The 17,309-nt window shown below is 40.6% G+C and overlaps 1 protein-coding gene across 1 annotated transcript in view; it reads right to left on the bottom strand.

Moving 5' to 3' along the window:
- Positions 1–17,038, bottom strand: part of NELL2 (neural EGFL like 2) — a gene marked incomplete in the record, with an annotated part of 447,509 nt that extends 430,471 nt beyond the window's left edge. The window contains 2 exon segments of the mRNA XM_073619952.1: positions 15,881–16,009; positions 16,380–17,038. Coding sequence (XP_073476053.1) covers positions 15,881–16,009; positions 16,380–16,428 — 178 coding nt within the window.
- Between the last annotated feature and the right edge of the window lie 271 nt (positions 17,039–17,309).

Here is a 17,309-nt window from a genome sequence, read left to right on the forward strand (position 1 = left end):
TGAACTGTGAAAAGGTGCAGGAATCAGATTATAGAAGTGTGAACACCCATGTGATCCGATTCCAGTGCGGACCAAAAAAAAAAAAAAAAAAAAAAAGTCCTGCAACATTTTGGTGCGAATGCGATACGATGTCAGTCATAGTTTGCATGGCTGAAATCGCATCGCACAGACATCGCATGTGATCTGCACAGTAATGCAGTGCTAATCACATACGATGTCTGGCATCGCACTAGTGTGAACCGGGCCAGATGGTTACTGGTTACTTTGCACAGATGCACCAGTTTTAGTCAGACCCCCACCCTCCCCAGTATGAAAGCAAAAGGATCAGAATGTAAACCAAACAATCATTTTACTAGGAGTGGTCAACAATGACATCCTCCATACTTCAGTATTAGGTTTGCTGAGGTAAGGGGCAATATTTATATATAAAACCATGCTAACAGTTTTTCAAAATATCCCAATTTTTTTCTATAGTCAGAGACTCAATGTTTTGAGCCCATTCACACTGATGCATTGAAGTAATGCACAGAACATGTAGTGCTTCTCTGTGCCACTCACTTTAAAATGGCACTCCAACACACTGCAATGCACACCTGTGAACCATTTGTGCGTTGTGGTGTACTGCATTGACAAATAAGCTAAAGGGTTCATTAAGAATGAATGGGCTGCTTTACCATAACACAATGGGGTCAATTTACTAAAGGCAAATAGTCTGTGCACTACAAGTGCAGTTGCTTTTTATCTGAGGGGAACATGCAAGAAAAAACAAAAAAAAAAAAAAAAACCTACACACGCATTTTTGTTTTTACATGATTGGATGATAGAAATCAGCAGAGCTTCCTCCTCCTTTTAGAGCGTCCCCTCAGATCTAGGGCAACTGCAATACATAGACCATTTGCCTTTAGTAAATCAACCCCAATGTGATCTAGGATTTTTGTGATGGGTCTCATTTCTGTAATTACACTGCATTACCAAAAGTATTGGGACGCCTGCCTTTAAACATGCATGAAATTTCATGGCATCCCAGTCTTAGTCCATAAGGTTCAATATTGAGTTGGCCCACCCTTTGCAGCTATAACAACTTCAACTCTTCTGGGAAGGTTGTCCACAAGGTTTAGGAGTGTTTCTATGGAAATGTTTGACCATTCTTCCAGAAGCACATTTGGGAGGTCAGGCAGAGAAGGCCTGGTTTGCAGTCTCCGCTCCAACTTATCCCAAAAGGTGTTCTATCGGGTTGAGGTCAGGGCTCTGTGCAGGCCAGTCAAGTTCCTCCACCCCAAACTCACAGTCATGTTGGAACAGGAAGGGGCCATTTCCAAACAGTTCCTACAAATTGGGAGCATGAAATTGTCCTGGTATGCCGACCCCTTAAGAGATCCCTTCACTGGAACAAAGGGCCAAGCCCAACCCCTGAAAAACAACCCCACACCATAATCTCCCTTCCACCAAATGATTTTGCAGAACATGCATTTTATTAGCTGCTATGGGATAATACTGACTGTTCTTAATGCAAACACTGAGGCACTCTTTTTTTAAGTTGACTGCTCCCAACCAAATGTCCTACTTTAGAAACAGTTGGAGTCTGGTGTCCTTCCATAGTTTTCCCATCTCTGCTCTCACCCAATTTGGAAGGAAGGATGTTCTTGCCCACCTTTCAGTTTTCCCCACAATGCCTACTGAATTATTCATTATATAAAAAACAGAAAATCTAGCAAGAAGAATCCCTGCTCAATATGGCCACAGCAGGTATGCAGATTAAGGAATTCATGCACAGATATCTCAACACTTGAGGTCATCTACAACGTTAAATATCGGTTTTGGGTAGACTAAGCATTTAAAGTGCTCCACGGGCTCCTTAATGGAACAATGGCAAAGCTCAAAGATGTATTGTACTAGAAGGATGTTTTATTTGAAAACTTCATACTAAAGCTACTTCAAGCGCCGCCCCCTGTCTCCAGCCACCCCCCTCTATCACTGATCGCCACCCCCTATTCAGGCATCTGGCCCCTTTTAGCTCGCCGGGCGCCTGAATTACAGTGGCGGAGGGTTACTTTTGAAGCACTCGATTAGAGCCATAGGCTCTAATAGGCTTCAAAAAAGATAAACTGGAGTGCAAAGTATTGCGCTCGGAGTCCACCCAGGTGTGTTAAAAAAAAAAGCGAATATTTCGCTTTTCTAACACTGAACCGCCTCTCCGCCAATCAGGTAGCACGGGTCTGATCAATAGGATGGTGGGGAAACAGCACGGGACATGCGCTTCGATTGGACGCCTATCAGGAGCAGGGGAGGAGACACAGGGAGGACACTGGAGCTGCTGCAAGGTCCCACAGCTCGCCGCCGTCACCCCGCTGCCTGACCATACAAAGATAGCGGGTCAAAAGATAGGTAGACAGCGGCAACTTTTGATGGGAAAAGTGAGGCTGCATTTGATGTGTTTTTTTTTTTTTCCCCTCTTCTCAGAATTTCAGTTTGTTTGCGCCCCCAACCAAAAAATTTTGAACACCAGCCGCCACTGCTTCAAGGATATGTAAAACTGGAAGAGTATTAAAGCTTAAAACTGAACTCCAAGCCAACAGATAAAAACAGAACTAGAACACATATAAAAAAGGGAGCGGTTTTACCTGCCAATGTATTTGTATTTCTGTCCATCCTATGCTAAGATTTAGAATTCCCACACACACCAGGGCTCCTCTGTATACTGTGGTCCTAACTACAGGTTTTGATATAATACAATAACAAAGCTCCGCGCTTAGGAGAAAAAAAAAAAAAAAAAAAAAAAAAATGTGTGCAGCTTCCCTTATTAATCCCCCTAAAGGGCTAATCAATGTAACGTGAATAAAAAAAAAAAAAAAAAAAAAAAAAAAAAAAAAGGGGTGAATGGCGCTCCCTATTTAAGTGAAATTAATGTGTAAGCAAGGTGAAAAACATCCGCTGTGATGCACTATAAGTGATACCTCCAACAAATAAAAATACAACAACATAACATAAAATTCAGTGATACCATTCAATTGTAGTAGTAAAACATAAGAGCATTGGTATGCCAAATGTGTAACATATCAAAACCAGTATGATAAAACAAAACATTAATCAAAGTCCAGAAGATAATCCAAAAAAAATTACTGAAAAAATATATATTAAACGCTGAAAAATTAAAACCAAGAGTTTTTCAGAAATAAAAATGTTATTGCAAGCAGCTTTGTGTGCAAAAAGGTTTTGCTATATGCAGTTCAAACTGGTGGTGACTCTTGTGCTCAGATCAACCAGTGACTTCTGTGCTCCCCTATGGTTCCCCACTCACCAGCTTCCCATACCACTACGGGGGTAACAGGCATTAAGGAACATCAAAGGTGGTCTTAATGAATGGTCTCCTGTGGTCCCTCTGTGAATGGTCCAATTACCACTGCAACCGGACGTCCGGAGTGATCAGTCATGCAGCCCAGCCTCTAACACCATAAGGAGGAAGAGATTTTCTCCAGGGATAAATCCTTCATTAGGGCAGGTTCTTCCAACAGGGCAGTCTTTTTCAGAGTTCAAGTCCAGTCTGCGCCCCTCACAGATAGAATGCAGTCCTTCATAATGCTTATATCTTATGAAGCCTGACTGGAATACTCCCCAGGACAAACCCTAGTATGTGAGGGGGTTTGAATCAGAAAGAGCTCACTCCTGTGATGGTGGAGGTGAGCAGTGATTACTAGGCCTCACTTAGCAACATCCTAGGAGTACTCCAGTCAGGCTTCATAAGCTAGAATGCAGTCATTCATAATCCTTATATCTTATGAAGCCTGGAATACTCCCAGGACATGATAGCATCATGCAGTTGCTGCAGATTTGTCGGCTGTACATCAATGATGCGAATCTCCCATTCCATCACATCCCAAAAGGTGCTCTACTGGATTTAGATCTGGTAACTAGAGGCCATTGGAGTACAGTGATCTCATTGTCAGGTTCAAGAAATCAGTTTGAGATGATTTGAGCTTTGTGACATGGTGCATTATCCTGCTGGAAGTAGCCATCAGAAGATGGGTACACTTTAGTCATAAAAGGATGGACATGGTCAGCAACAATACTCAGGTAGGCCGTGGCATTTGAGGGGCCCACACCATTACACCACCAGCCTGAACTGTCAAAACAAGGCAGGATGAATCCATGCTTTCACGTTTACACCAAATTCTGACCCTACCGCCATCTGAATGTCGCAGCTGAAAGGGAGACTCATAAGATCAGGCAACGTTGTTGCAATCTTCTATTGTCCAATTTTAGTGAGCCTGTGCAAATCGTAGCCTCAGTTTCCTGTTCTTAGTTGACAGAAATGGCCCCTGATGTGATCTTCTACTGCTGTAGTCCATCTGCTTCAAGGTTCGATGTATTGTGTGTTCAGAGATGGTATTCTGCATACTTTGGTTGTAACCTTCACAATGTCTAGATGCCTAAATGCATAGAGTTGCTGCCATGTGATTGGCTGATTAGCAACTGCCTAATAAAGTGACCAGTGAGTATGTAGACCTTATGGTCTACAAGCCAGAAATTGGTTGAGAGGGGTGGGGGTAAGGGTAACCCCAAGATCAGTTTTAAGCCATAGATCCTGTGTCACATGTACTGTACATTTTGTTTATTACGCAATACAGAAATGTGCAGTATCACTTTAGAATATGGTATATATACAGTGCCTTGAAAAAGTATTCATACCACTTGAAAATTTTCCACCTTTTGTCAGTTACAACCAAAATGTAAATTTTATTGGGATTTTATGTGATAGACCAACACAAAGTGGCACATAATTGTGAAGTGGAAGGAAATGGATAAAATGGTTTAAAAAAAAAAAAAAAAAAAAAAGTTAAAGTGTGGCGTGCATTTGTATTTTACCCTCGGAATCAATACTTTGTAGAACCACCTTTCACTGCAATTACAGCTGCAAGTCTTTTTGGGTATGTCTCTACCAGCTTTGCACATCTAGAGAGTGAAATTGTCTAGCTCTGTCAGATAGGATGGAGAGCATCTATGAACAGCAATTTTCAAGTCTTGCCACAGATTCTTAGGCTCCGTTTCCCCTTGTGCAACTTGTTCTGCGACTTTGGACTGCAAAGTCGCATAACAAGTCATACCCCATGATTTCCAATGAGTACCGTTCAGATCTGTGCAACTTCAAGTTGCAGCGACTTCAAAGTTGTCCTGCAGGAAGGTGAACCTCCAACCCAGTCTCAAGTCTTTAGCAGACTAACAGGTTTTCTTCGAAGATTGCCCTGTATTTGGCTCCATCCATCTTCCAATCAACTGTGATCAGCTTCCCCGTCCCTGCAGAAGAAAAGTATCCCCACAACATGATATTGCCACCACCATGTTTCACGGTGGGGATGGTGCATTTAGGCTGATTCCTTAAGTAAACATCAAATGGAGAAGTACGCAGAGAATTCAGGAAGTTGTGAAAAGATTGCCAGCAAACAGGCAGCAACCACAACATAAAAGATTTTTTAAATAAGTCTATATTTAATTGTCAAAATTACTATGGATTTCTTTTACAATGCTGTAAACCGGAAGTGCACACTGTGACTTTAGAGCTCCCTTAAAGTGTATTTCCACTTTTCCAGTTAAGTTGTGACTTAAAATTTGTTACATGATCCTAAAAATAAAAAAAATATTGCTTGTTCCCTTTTTAAAAGGCTTTTCAGTTGCTTAGTGGTCTGACCAGCACAAATGTAACTGGTTACTCTTGATCACTGAAAGCCCAACTTATATTTTGTTTTCTAACAGGTTTAAAGGCTCTGTCAAGTTGCTATTGCCATCTGTGTCCTTCTTAAAGGATACATTCACCTGTGGAACATTTTACATGTTCTAACTATATTTATGGTGGATTATGTAACATGTCTCAGTTCCTGCCTCTTCTCTCTCTCTGTGGCAGCAGGTGGGGGTTCCTCTCCGCACCCACTGTCACTTTTCAAAAACAACGTGACTGCGCAGGGCTTCACCCACACCATTAATTTACAGATTCCTGTGAATGAATAAGCTAAATAAAGTACCATCTTGCACCACGGCTTGTAGCTTTAAATGGGCTGCGGAAGGAACTGACGAGCGCGCTCTTAGTCCAGAGACATGTCCTCCAGTTTTCAAACTACTGGAGATACAGACTGAAAGCTGGAGAAAATGTCTTCCGGAAGCCACACATTGCACCTGTGCTCTACTGATCGCAGGGCTCCTGCAGGAAAATATAAATGTACGTTTCCTTCTGCAAAATATGTGCCTTTATTATTTTTCTACAAAAAGTGAACTTTAAAAAAAAAAAAAAAAAAAAAAAAAGACCTTCTCACCGTCAGGACAAAAAACAAAATCACAATCTCTTCAAAAGGGTAAAAGACAGAAAACTTTAGTAAAGTGGGAAAGGGTAAGACCATTGGGCCAGGTTTTAAGTCTATGTTTTCTGGTTCTGATGACAGTTGCACACAATCCCCCCCCCCCCCCCCCATATTTTTTTGCAAGGGTGCTACAAAAAAAAAAAAAAACCCACACACACACACACACACACCCCCAAATGGGGTAACAGACAAAAAAAAGTCAACAGGAATGTTAACCCTTTCCCATTCTTTCCTGAACAGGCATAATAGGGGGTGCAGCGCCATCTTAAAATATGATTTGGCTGCCCATTTGTACAGTAAAATTAAAAGACCAAGTTAAATTGTGTGACCGATTATTACTATATCATGGCTTAGCTTTAATATAGGCAAATGGCCTGGGGCAACTCGGTCAGAAAATCAATAACAGTACCACAATATTACCGCCAATATTCACATGCCTCTAAAGACATGTCTCCTTTGACTAGGGTGTTAAAGCAGAAAATCACCCTGCTTAGTATTTTCTACCGAATCGAAATGAGTGAGAGGGCCAAGGAATATTTTACATCACTGACATACAGTAGAGTGGTTGTTACAGTCAATGCTTCCTGCACAGGCGTACTGCCGGATGTCCTTGGCACCTTTGACTAATGTACAGTACATAATATTTCTGTTATACACTAGATTGCAGTAGTGGCAAGAGCACCGAATACAATATACATTCCTGTTTTAAGACATCAAGCCTTTTGTATTGGCTGCCACCCAAGCTTTTAGTGAACTGAATCAGCAATACAAGAAATTCAATATCCCACACACCATCATTCCAATTTGCAACTGGGCAGTTAAAAGAATATCTAGTGTGTTGGCTGCACCGAATCAGCAAATCTTACTCCTGTCTATAGATGCATTATAGGCTACGCAGGATGGCACAGTCATTTGAAAGGATAGTGTTGGAATTTACCATTAAACCTGCCAGAAGAACCTTGGTAGACCCTGAACATAAAAATGAGCCCACACCAGTGCCAGATTTATAAAAAGAAGTCCTGGCAAATAAAGTACACCAGCTCACTTGTCCAAATAATCCTTTCCTGGTCCTATGGAGCGAGGTTTATGAATGGACACAACTGGTAACAACTGCAAGATATGCAGAAAGTTTGTTAGTTCTTTTAGATATCATGCGCACTAAGCATTTAAGCCCCAGTGCATGAGGATCCTGCATTTTGTTGCGGGAGAAAGGCCTATTGGTTTCAACAAAGATTATTTTTTCCACTTATGCCTTCGAATAGAGAATTGTGTGTATAGAATACAATTATTATATAAAAAAAAAAAAAAAAAACAAACACACACACACACACACACACACGATCCCTTCCCACTGTGGTATTGTATTCTGCCAGCAGGGAGCCTCCTCCACCAGTAGGATACAAAATAGCTGGTGGTATATATTGTATGGGAAAAACTCAACACGCTGATTGTCTAAATGATCCACTTGTGTACAACTAGCCTGCCCATACATGGATTGAAATTCAGCAGGTACCTGCCAAATTTCGATCTGTGCATGGCCGGCTTTAATTGGAATTAAATTTTCACCCGATTGGGTAAATCGTCACACAATTTATTGTTTGAACATTTTCAACTACTTTGGTAACTCAGCATATTTTTTGGAGACATAGTGTGTTCATTATTGAAAAGATCAAATATACATACTGTATTTGCCAGCACACCACAGATTGCCAATTACGTCTAATGCCCCGTGCACACGGTCAGACATTGATTGGACATTCCGACAACAAAATCCATGGATTTTTTCAGACGGATGTTGGCTCAAACTTGTCTTACATACACACAGTCACACAAAGTTGTCGGAAAATCCGATCGTTCTGAACGCGGTGACGTAAAACACATACATCGGGACTATAAAACGGGGCAGTAGCCAATAGCTTTTGTCTCTTAATTTATTCTGAGCATGCGTGGAACTTTGTGCGTCGGATATGTGTACACACGATCGGAATTCTCGTCAACGGATTTTGTTTTTGGAAAATTTTATAGCAAGCTCTCAAACTTTGTGTGTCGGAAATTCCGATGGAAAATGTGTGATGAAGCCTACACACGGTCGGAATTTCCGACAACAAGGTCCTATCACACATTTTCCGTCCGAAAATCTGACCGTGTGTACAGGGCATAAATCTTTAATGAAGAATGATCACAGAAGACATAGTGCAACGTTTCAGAGACATGTAGGACCCCCTTCATCAAGCATGCAATGATGCCGGCGTGGCTCCGAAGCGTTGCACTATGTCTTCTGTGATCATTCTTCAAAGATTTGGACGTAATTGACGATCCGTGGTGTGCTGGCAAATATGTACATTTGATCTGTGATGTTGCCAGTTCTAGCTGGTTGTTGCTACAGCACCCGCTACTCCCAAAGCCTTTTTCAGGAAAGTGTGCAATGTTCATATCGATACTAAATTAATGAAGGATGGTGCTCACCTGTTTACTCGGATGATGTATCTACCCTCCCTCTGTTCACCACACACCGATCCCGTCATCAAACAGTGAATTACCATGGGAGTCAAAAGGATTGTGGTCGATTTACTAAAGCTAGACTGTGCACTTTGTAAGTGCAGTTGCACTCATTTTCCCCAGAGCTTAGGGAATGGCGAAGCTCTGCTGATTTCCATCATCCAATCATGTGCAAGCAAAAATGCTGTCCCCCCCTTGCACCTGATTGGGTATTCTTTAGAAAGTGAAGCTTTACCACATTCACTAAGCTCCAGGGTAAATTACAAAGTACACAGTCTATTTGACTTTAGTAAATCAACTCCCGGGAATCCTATAGCCCTAATGTATGCCTCTGGTGGCACAAGTGAGAGCCACTGCCCAGGAGCGTGAGCCACACAACTCCCATCACTATCAGGAGCTCTGGCAAAGACTAGGTACTTTCAGGTGTTGCCCCTCATGGTGAATCTTTACCACCCACTTGTGACAAAAATAGTCATTTCGGTACATTCACTGTGCACATTGTAATTTTGTTTTGGAGGATTCACACAACTGACCTCGGTCTGGCTACCTCCTCTCCCCTACCATTTAACCCTTAGTAATATGTATTTATGCTCTGCAAAGCTGCATAAAATAATGTGCTAAATACAAGATAGATAGATTCCTAAACCTGACCAGTAGTGTTGTATATGCCAAAAGAATGATGACCTGATGGGCCCTGAACAACCAGTCTGGCACTGTACCCTAATGCATACGGTGAGTTATGGTCACAAGTGGGTTCCATTAAGAATTATGCATGTACTACAGATCAGTCCACTCACTTTTAAGTAATGGAAAATATAGGCAACTGAATTTCCTAATTTTTTTGAAGATCATTTTCTGAAATAAATGGTTGTGAAAATTTTAAAGCGAAGTGAAACAAATGTTAATTACAACAAATTCAGAAATATTTAAATTTAGTTGCAGTATACTGTTGACTTCGGTATGTTCTCTTGATCTGAAACTAGGAGTTTTGCATATGCCAAAGGAGGATCCTGTATGCCAAAGAAGGAGGACAAGGACTGCAGCTCCCGAGAAAAGCAAAATGTGTTTGGATCACTTTTCAGAGGTGTTTGACCCAAGTCACCTCCTCTCCTAACCCCCGAAATGTTACACTACCACACTGAAACTACGTGCATGGCATGCAAGGGGAATTTGATTCCAACTGCGGCATATGTACACACTCAGTCAATGCTGTTGCAGCTTAAGGGGGAGCTGTAAAAACATGGCTTTTTACCACCCCTCAAACACAAGTCCAAACAACGCATTGCACATTCATTCTGGTGCCAAAACGCTCAAAAAAAAAAAAAAAAACCCACACCAACAAACCACAAGATTAAAATAGAGTTGTACACTGCAGCTTCAATAATACATTCAGGATTGCTATTTCCTCTCATCTGACAGATGCCAGAATAACGGTTTGGGCTTGGCCCCTGCAACCTGTCTAATCCAAATTAAACATGAAAATATTGGTTTTACAGCCATCTTATGTCCATATAATAAGGGGGAAAAAAAAAAAAAAAAAAAAAAAAAAAAAAAAAACACACACACCACACCCTACATATTTTTAGCTATAGCCATTTAATATTTTACGTAAAATAAGTTACATAGTTACATAGTAGGTGAGGTTGAAAAAAGACACAAGTCCAACCTATGTGTGTGATTATGTAAGTATTTTATGCTGTATTATAAAAAATAAATTAAAAAAAAAAAAAAAAAAAAAAAAAGGGATCCTATCCTCTTTGTATTGCTTCCTTTGTGCGAAATCCCTGGCGTTTCTACCAGTCCCTCTGATTTTCTATTAACAATTGACCACAGTGTGTGGTCAATGTTCTGGTTGTGACAGAACTCGGTCTGCTCTCCTCCAATTGTCAGACTTGTCCCAACATGCTTTCTTTGCACAGCCATTCACTGGGAAGACCAGTGTACTGCCATTTCTCCAAGCTTCTTATGCAGCTGAGAACAGAGGGTATATGATCATTCTATTAAAAAAAAAAAAAAAAAAAAAAAAAAAAAAAAGAACACACACACGTTTTGCCTTTCATTTCTATTTTACACGGCGAGAGCTCACATATACTTTAATCATACATTGCTGGACCCTGGGCAACCAGGTGTGGCACTGTACTATGATGCATTTGTCACACACACACACACACACACACACACACACACACACACACACACTTGTACAAATGCTCTGATACATGAAACCAATACCTTTGTGGTGCAATTTATGGGCTCAAATTGCACTGAAAACATTTTTTGCATGAGATTTGAACAGGAATGCAGTGCAGTTCCTGTCCGAATCGCATGCAACTTTCCCCACCACTCCTGTCTGAATCCAGGCTTGTCATAGTGACTTCAGCCTGGGTTCACACAGGAGCAGCGGAGGCAATTGCATGTGATACAGACAGGAATCACACTGCATCCCTGTTCAAATCGCATTTAGATTCTTTGCAGTATAATTTGAGCCCAATCATTTTGTATGGGCTCAAATCGCACTGCAAAAGGTATTGGTAATCGGTAAGGGAGACTACTTGATCAGAAGTAATCGGTAGGCAGGTTGGCATAGCTCCACGAATCGCCATCATTGTACGTCAGCCGCTTTAAGAAACTATAGGGGGCATGCCGCCAATGCATGTGACCGGCAGCCACGATGTCCGCCAGCCACCCTCGCTCCGCAGAGAGCCAGAACCGGGATCCGTCAACGTAAAGAGATCTGCTGTTCCTAGTGATCAGGAACAGCGATCTCTCTCCTCCTCCAGTCAGTCCCATCCCCCCACAGTTAGAAACACCTCCCTAGGGAAGACTTAACCCCTTGATCACCCCCTAGTGTCACCCCCTCCCTGCCAGTGACATTGATACAGTAATCAGTGGGTATTTTTAGCTCTGCTCGCTGTATAGAATGTATAAATAATAAAATATCAATGGTCCCAAAAAAAAGTGTCTAGTGTCCGCTCTGTCCGCTGCAATGTCGCAGTCCCAACAACGTAAAAAAAAAATTAATAATAATAATAATAATAATAATAATAATAATAATGCAGATCGCCGCCATTACTAGTAAAAAAATGAACAAAATGCCAAACTAATATAATGCAAACCAATATATGCTTAATGCAATTTTTTTTACCAAAATTATATAGAAGAAGAATACATATTGGCTTAAACTGATAGACTTTTTTTTGTGTATATTATATCAAAAAGTAAAAAAAAAAAAAAAATAAATTTATATATATATATATATATATATATATATATATATATATATATATATATATATATATATATATATATATATATATATATATATATATATATATATATATACACATATACACACACATACATATACATACATATATATATACACACACACACACACACACACACACACACACACACACACACACACACATATTTTTAATTTTTTTTTTCTCTCAAAATTGTTGCTCTTTTTTTGTTTAGAGAGCAAGAAATAAAAACCTTAGAGGTGATCAAATACCACCAAAAGAAAGCTCTATCTGTGTGAAAAAAAATAAAAAATAAAAAAGAAGAAGAACATAAAAATTTTGTTTGAGTACAACGTCACACGACTGCGCAATTGTTAGTTAAAGCGACACAGTGCCATATTGCAAAAAAATAGCCTGTTCATTAAGGGTGCAAATCCTTCCAGACCTTAAGTGGTTAATATAGATCTCATGATTATAATTTTAGGTGTGTACCATCAATAAAACATTGGAAAGTGAATGCCCAATTTTGTAACATATGCAAATACAGTTTAGCACAAACCCCCCCCCCCCAATAACACACTTCAAAGAGTAACATAATAAGTAGTTGCCTATAGTAACTCCAGAATATCATTTCAGTATACTTAAGCTACAGAAGGCTGATTGTTTTCTATACTGATTGCACATCAATGCTTCTTTTAGCACCAGGATAGTAAGCTTACAATCAAATCATATAATCTGGTTATGTTCTTTGCGTAGCTTTAATATTAGGGGATGTTGATATACAGTAAATGTTTTATCAGGCAAGCATACAAAAAAATGCTATGTACTACTGAACGTAAATCCCACTGTAAAATAAGGCTGAGTCATTAGCAAGCAGCATAGGAACACGGCCGTGGTCCCTGAACACCCCATCCCTCATGTACATAAAATAGAGCCATCCAACTTTCACAAACCAATTTTGTTTTTACCATAAGTCACAGGTTCCCAGCAGCATTAATCTCCCTGATCAGGGTAGTGTGCCTTATTATTCATGGCTTCCCCAGACTCATGTCAACCATCTGCCAGCCTCAGTCCTGCTGTACATTAATTAAGGGGCCATCAATCAGTAAAAAGCAAGCGGTTGCAAAATCGCACTGGAGTGGGGAAAGCTTGTAGTAAAGGTGGATGATCTGTGATGAAGCCTAGCTCCAGTGAATCATGGATCATCTAATTGGAAAGTTAGCAGCGATTGTTTAGTGAATATAAAGCTGTCAAAGTCAGGCACAATATTAGCATTCTAGCAGATTACAATTATTATAGATTTAAATTATAAAAACATCAGTACAATGGTAAAAGCTGGCCGACACTTAGAACAGCATATGTACAGATGGTCAGCATTAGGGATGTCATATCTTCATCTCTAATAACATTTTCCCAAATGAACATAAACAATATAAACACTGGTGACAGATTTATAAACAATATAGACAAATGCTGTTCCTGGTCAAATGAAAAACCCAGAGGAGGATCTAGTATAGGGATGACCTCCCACATCCAGAAAACAGGAGTGTATGGTACAACTGGTCAGCATGGACATTTTCTATACTAGAACATATATGGACCATACAGTTTTGTACAAATCTCCTATAGCCCAGGTTCACACTGAAATTTAATTTTTTTTTTTTTCTCTGCATTAAAAAACACATGGAAAGTAGGTTACATGAGCTCCAATGGCATAGTTCACACCAGTACCAGTTCAAAAAAACAAACAAAACACGCTGCTTTTTTCCTGCACAGAACTATACTAACACGTGGTAATAAACAAAAACAAAAACGCATCAAAAACCCACCAGACCCCAGGAAAAAAAAAAAAAAAAAAAAAAAAAAAAAAACCCCGCACCTGGCTTGTATCAAAACAAACACAAGCGGAACAGATCTGCAGGACGTTTTTGTGGTGTGAATGGGCATTTAGGGTCTTCATACATATTACAATTTGACCACACAATCAACTTTAGAATTGCCAAAACGATGTAATAGGAGGACCTACCTAATCTAGCCAAGCAATTTCCATCCTTTTAAGCAAGCCCTTGCACTACATACTTGTTAGCAGATCTAAAAGTACAATCTCCTTTAGCCCTCGGTCACATTGGAGCGACTTGTCATGCGTTTTGACAGGTCAAATCACATGACGAGTCACACTCTATTGCTGGCAATCGCACCGTTCAAATCGGTGCGACGCCGACTTTGCTACATCAATTTGAGAAAGTAATTCCTGTACTACTTTTGGGTATTTTGGATACAACTTGCATAGACATATGTGCATGAAGCCGTACAGAAGTCTTCCAAGTTGCCACCTCATCCCTTTAAAACATAAACACATATGAATTGCACAGGTTCTGAGGCTACTTTAATGCAGATAAGGCACCAAGTGAGTTGAATTACCACATTAATCAGCCACAGAACCTGTCTAATTAATAGGCGATCATTTTTAAAAGGATGAGGTGACAACCCTAATCGCACCCGAAATCGCACTGACATGCGGCTTTGAAAGGGTGCGATTTCAAAGTTGCAGTCAATGTGAACCAAGGCTTAGGATAGGGTTGCCACCTCATCCCTTTAAACCCGAACACATTACACAGGTTCTGTGGCTGATTAAGGTGGTAATTAAACTTACTTGGTTGGCGCTTTCTCTGCATTAAATTAGCCTCAGAACCTGTGCAATTCATCTGTGTTCGGGTTTAAAGGGATGAGGTGGTAACCCTAGCTTAGGGTCATCATGGACATTTCAATTTGACCACACAACCAACTTTATATAATACATAGTTGCTGGCAGATCTAAAGGAAATTGTACAAACAGATTTTTAACATGCAAGGTAAAATTTTGTAACATGAACGACAAACCTCATCAATGCATTCAATATAGACCAAATAAGGCACTACATAGTTGATGGTAAATCTAAAAGGAGATTGTACAATCAGATTCTACAGTGTATGTTCAGACCTGAGCTAGTCAAACACCAGACACTAAGCTGGCCATACACTATAAAATCTGAGCGTACTCTCCCAATTAGATTTACCAGTAATATGGTACAGGAGGACACACCTAAACAATCCATTCAATTAGTATAGAAGCAGGCAAGCTTTTGCACTACGTAGTTGATAGTAGATAGAGAAGATCTTAGAATCAGGATTGTATAGGATATGCTCAGCCTTAAGACCCCATACACACTATTAGATTTTCTGCAGATTTTTATCTTCGGATTTACCAAAACCATGTAGTGAAGGGCCGGCCTGTTTGCATACAAATTGAAACTCTTAAGGTTTGACTTCATATTAGATGGTTTTGGTAAATCTGAAGAAAATCTAATAGTGTGTATGGGGCTTTAGTAAGAAAAAAAAAAAAAAAAAAGCCCCTTAACCAATAAGGGATGGGGGTTCCCTCCCTTAAACCCTTGACAGAAGGAAACCATAAATACAACATGGACTGACACAGGAGAGATGAGTTTCTGAGATAGAATACAATAGGATAGAATAGAGAGAATAGAACAGATAGATAGCTGTGTATTTATTTCAGTAGAAACACAACTTTGTAAAGTGTACTCAAATCCTACCATGGCACTGTAGCTTAGAAACAGATCTTTTAACTATGAGAAGGGAAGCTCCCTCTCTCCCCCACTGTTTAAAGATCATTATTAAAGCATTAGCATATACTGTAGGGACAGACAAAGGACAGCCAAAGCCATCCACAGCGACAAGGACAGAGGCCCCAGATGTAGATGATAATGAAGAAGTGCACACACATAGGATTACCTTGGAAAAGGAAGGCTCTGCTGCTGTTGTGAAGTCCTTGAACCTGCTGCACTCCAGGGGTGGCATCCCCCAGCTGGAACTCCTCTAGGATGTCAATCTGCAGGGAGGGGTCCACACCAAAGCCTGCAACTGACCCAAACAAAGCCACATCCACCAATTACACACCAAAACTAACAATGCATTGTTTGTGCATAGCCTAGAGTGTGAAAAAATCCCCCAGTGTTAGCTAGGCTCTCAGTACCTGTTAAATTGTGCAGCTTTATATATATAAAAAAAAAAAAAAAAAAATGCACCCTATCTCTGAGATGTGACCTACTTTATAGGTGCTCCCAAAACTTATTTCCCCATTTATATGCTCTTATTTCTAGTGTTAGATCTCTTACTAATTGCATGCATCCCCCTCCTTCCCTTTGCTGTGCTATGTATAGAAATACAGCTCATACTTGTTTCTCCAGCAGCACAGAGAAGGAAAAAAAAATTAAAAAAAGGCTTCTCTTACCTGGTTTGATGGAAGCAATAAGACAGAGGATGGGCACAATTAACTCCATATTGGTGAAGATACTCTCAGTCCATAGTCTCTCCTTCTGCTTTGGGAAAGCTCAATGAAGAGGCTCCTTCCTAACACAAGACAGGGAACAGACAGCAACTTGGATTCCCCAAAGCTTGCATGATTCCTGAGCAGGCAGATATAAGAGAGGAGGAACGTTCCGTTTAACCCAATAAGTGCAAGGCACACACAGCCCGACTTTAATCCACAGCTCAGACCACAGCGCTGACAGCACAGGCAGATGGGGGAAAGGCTCAGCCCGAACCTGTTACAGACAATGGATATTCCTGTTCCGCCTGAGAGATGCTGAAGCAGGGCACTTTAATTGCTACTCCAGGGATTTGGAGGAGGGGAGAAGGGACAGGGCTGCTATGTCCCTTTCTCTCAGGGTCTGAACAATTGCTCCTAACAGCAACTGATCAGAGCATTCTGTACGCTGCATCTCAGTGATCGCAAGGAGTGCTTACAGGTTGTGTCCTCCTCTGATTGACAGGGGGTGGGCATTGCATGACTTTATGGGGAGAGTTGGGCATCCCTCTGCTAAGCTGCCAGTGTCTACAGGAGAATTGGGCATGTGGACTTCCCTGATCAGAGCTGGGTGTGCCTGCGGAAATATTTTACATTTGGGCATCCCTGAGCTTAGATGTGGATGTGCAGGAAGATTGTAAATGTGCCCATTTCTGATCTTAGCTGGGTGTGCCTACAGGGAAATTGTACATTTTGGCATCCCTGAGTTTAGCTGTGGATATGTACAGGGAAATTGTACATGTTGGCACTCCTGATGTTAGCTGTAGATATCTACAGGGAATTTGTACATTTTGGCATCCCTGAGTTTGGCTGTTTGTGCCTATATAGAAACACTGTACATTTAGGCATCCCTGA

The sequence above is a fragment of the Aquarana catesbeiana genome, linkage group LG03 (assembly GCF_042186555.1).
Source record: "Aquarana catesbeiana isolate 2022-GZ linkage group LG03, ASM4218655v1, whole genome shotgun sequence".
Taxonomy (NCBI): Eukaryota; Metazoa; Chordata; class Amphibia; order Anura; family Ranidae; genus Aquarana; species Aquarana catesbeiana.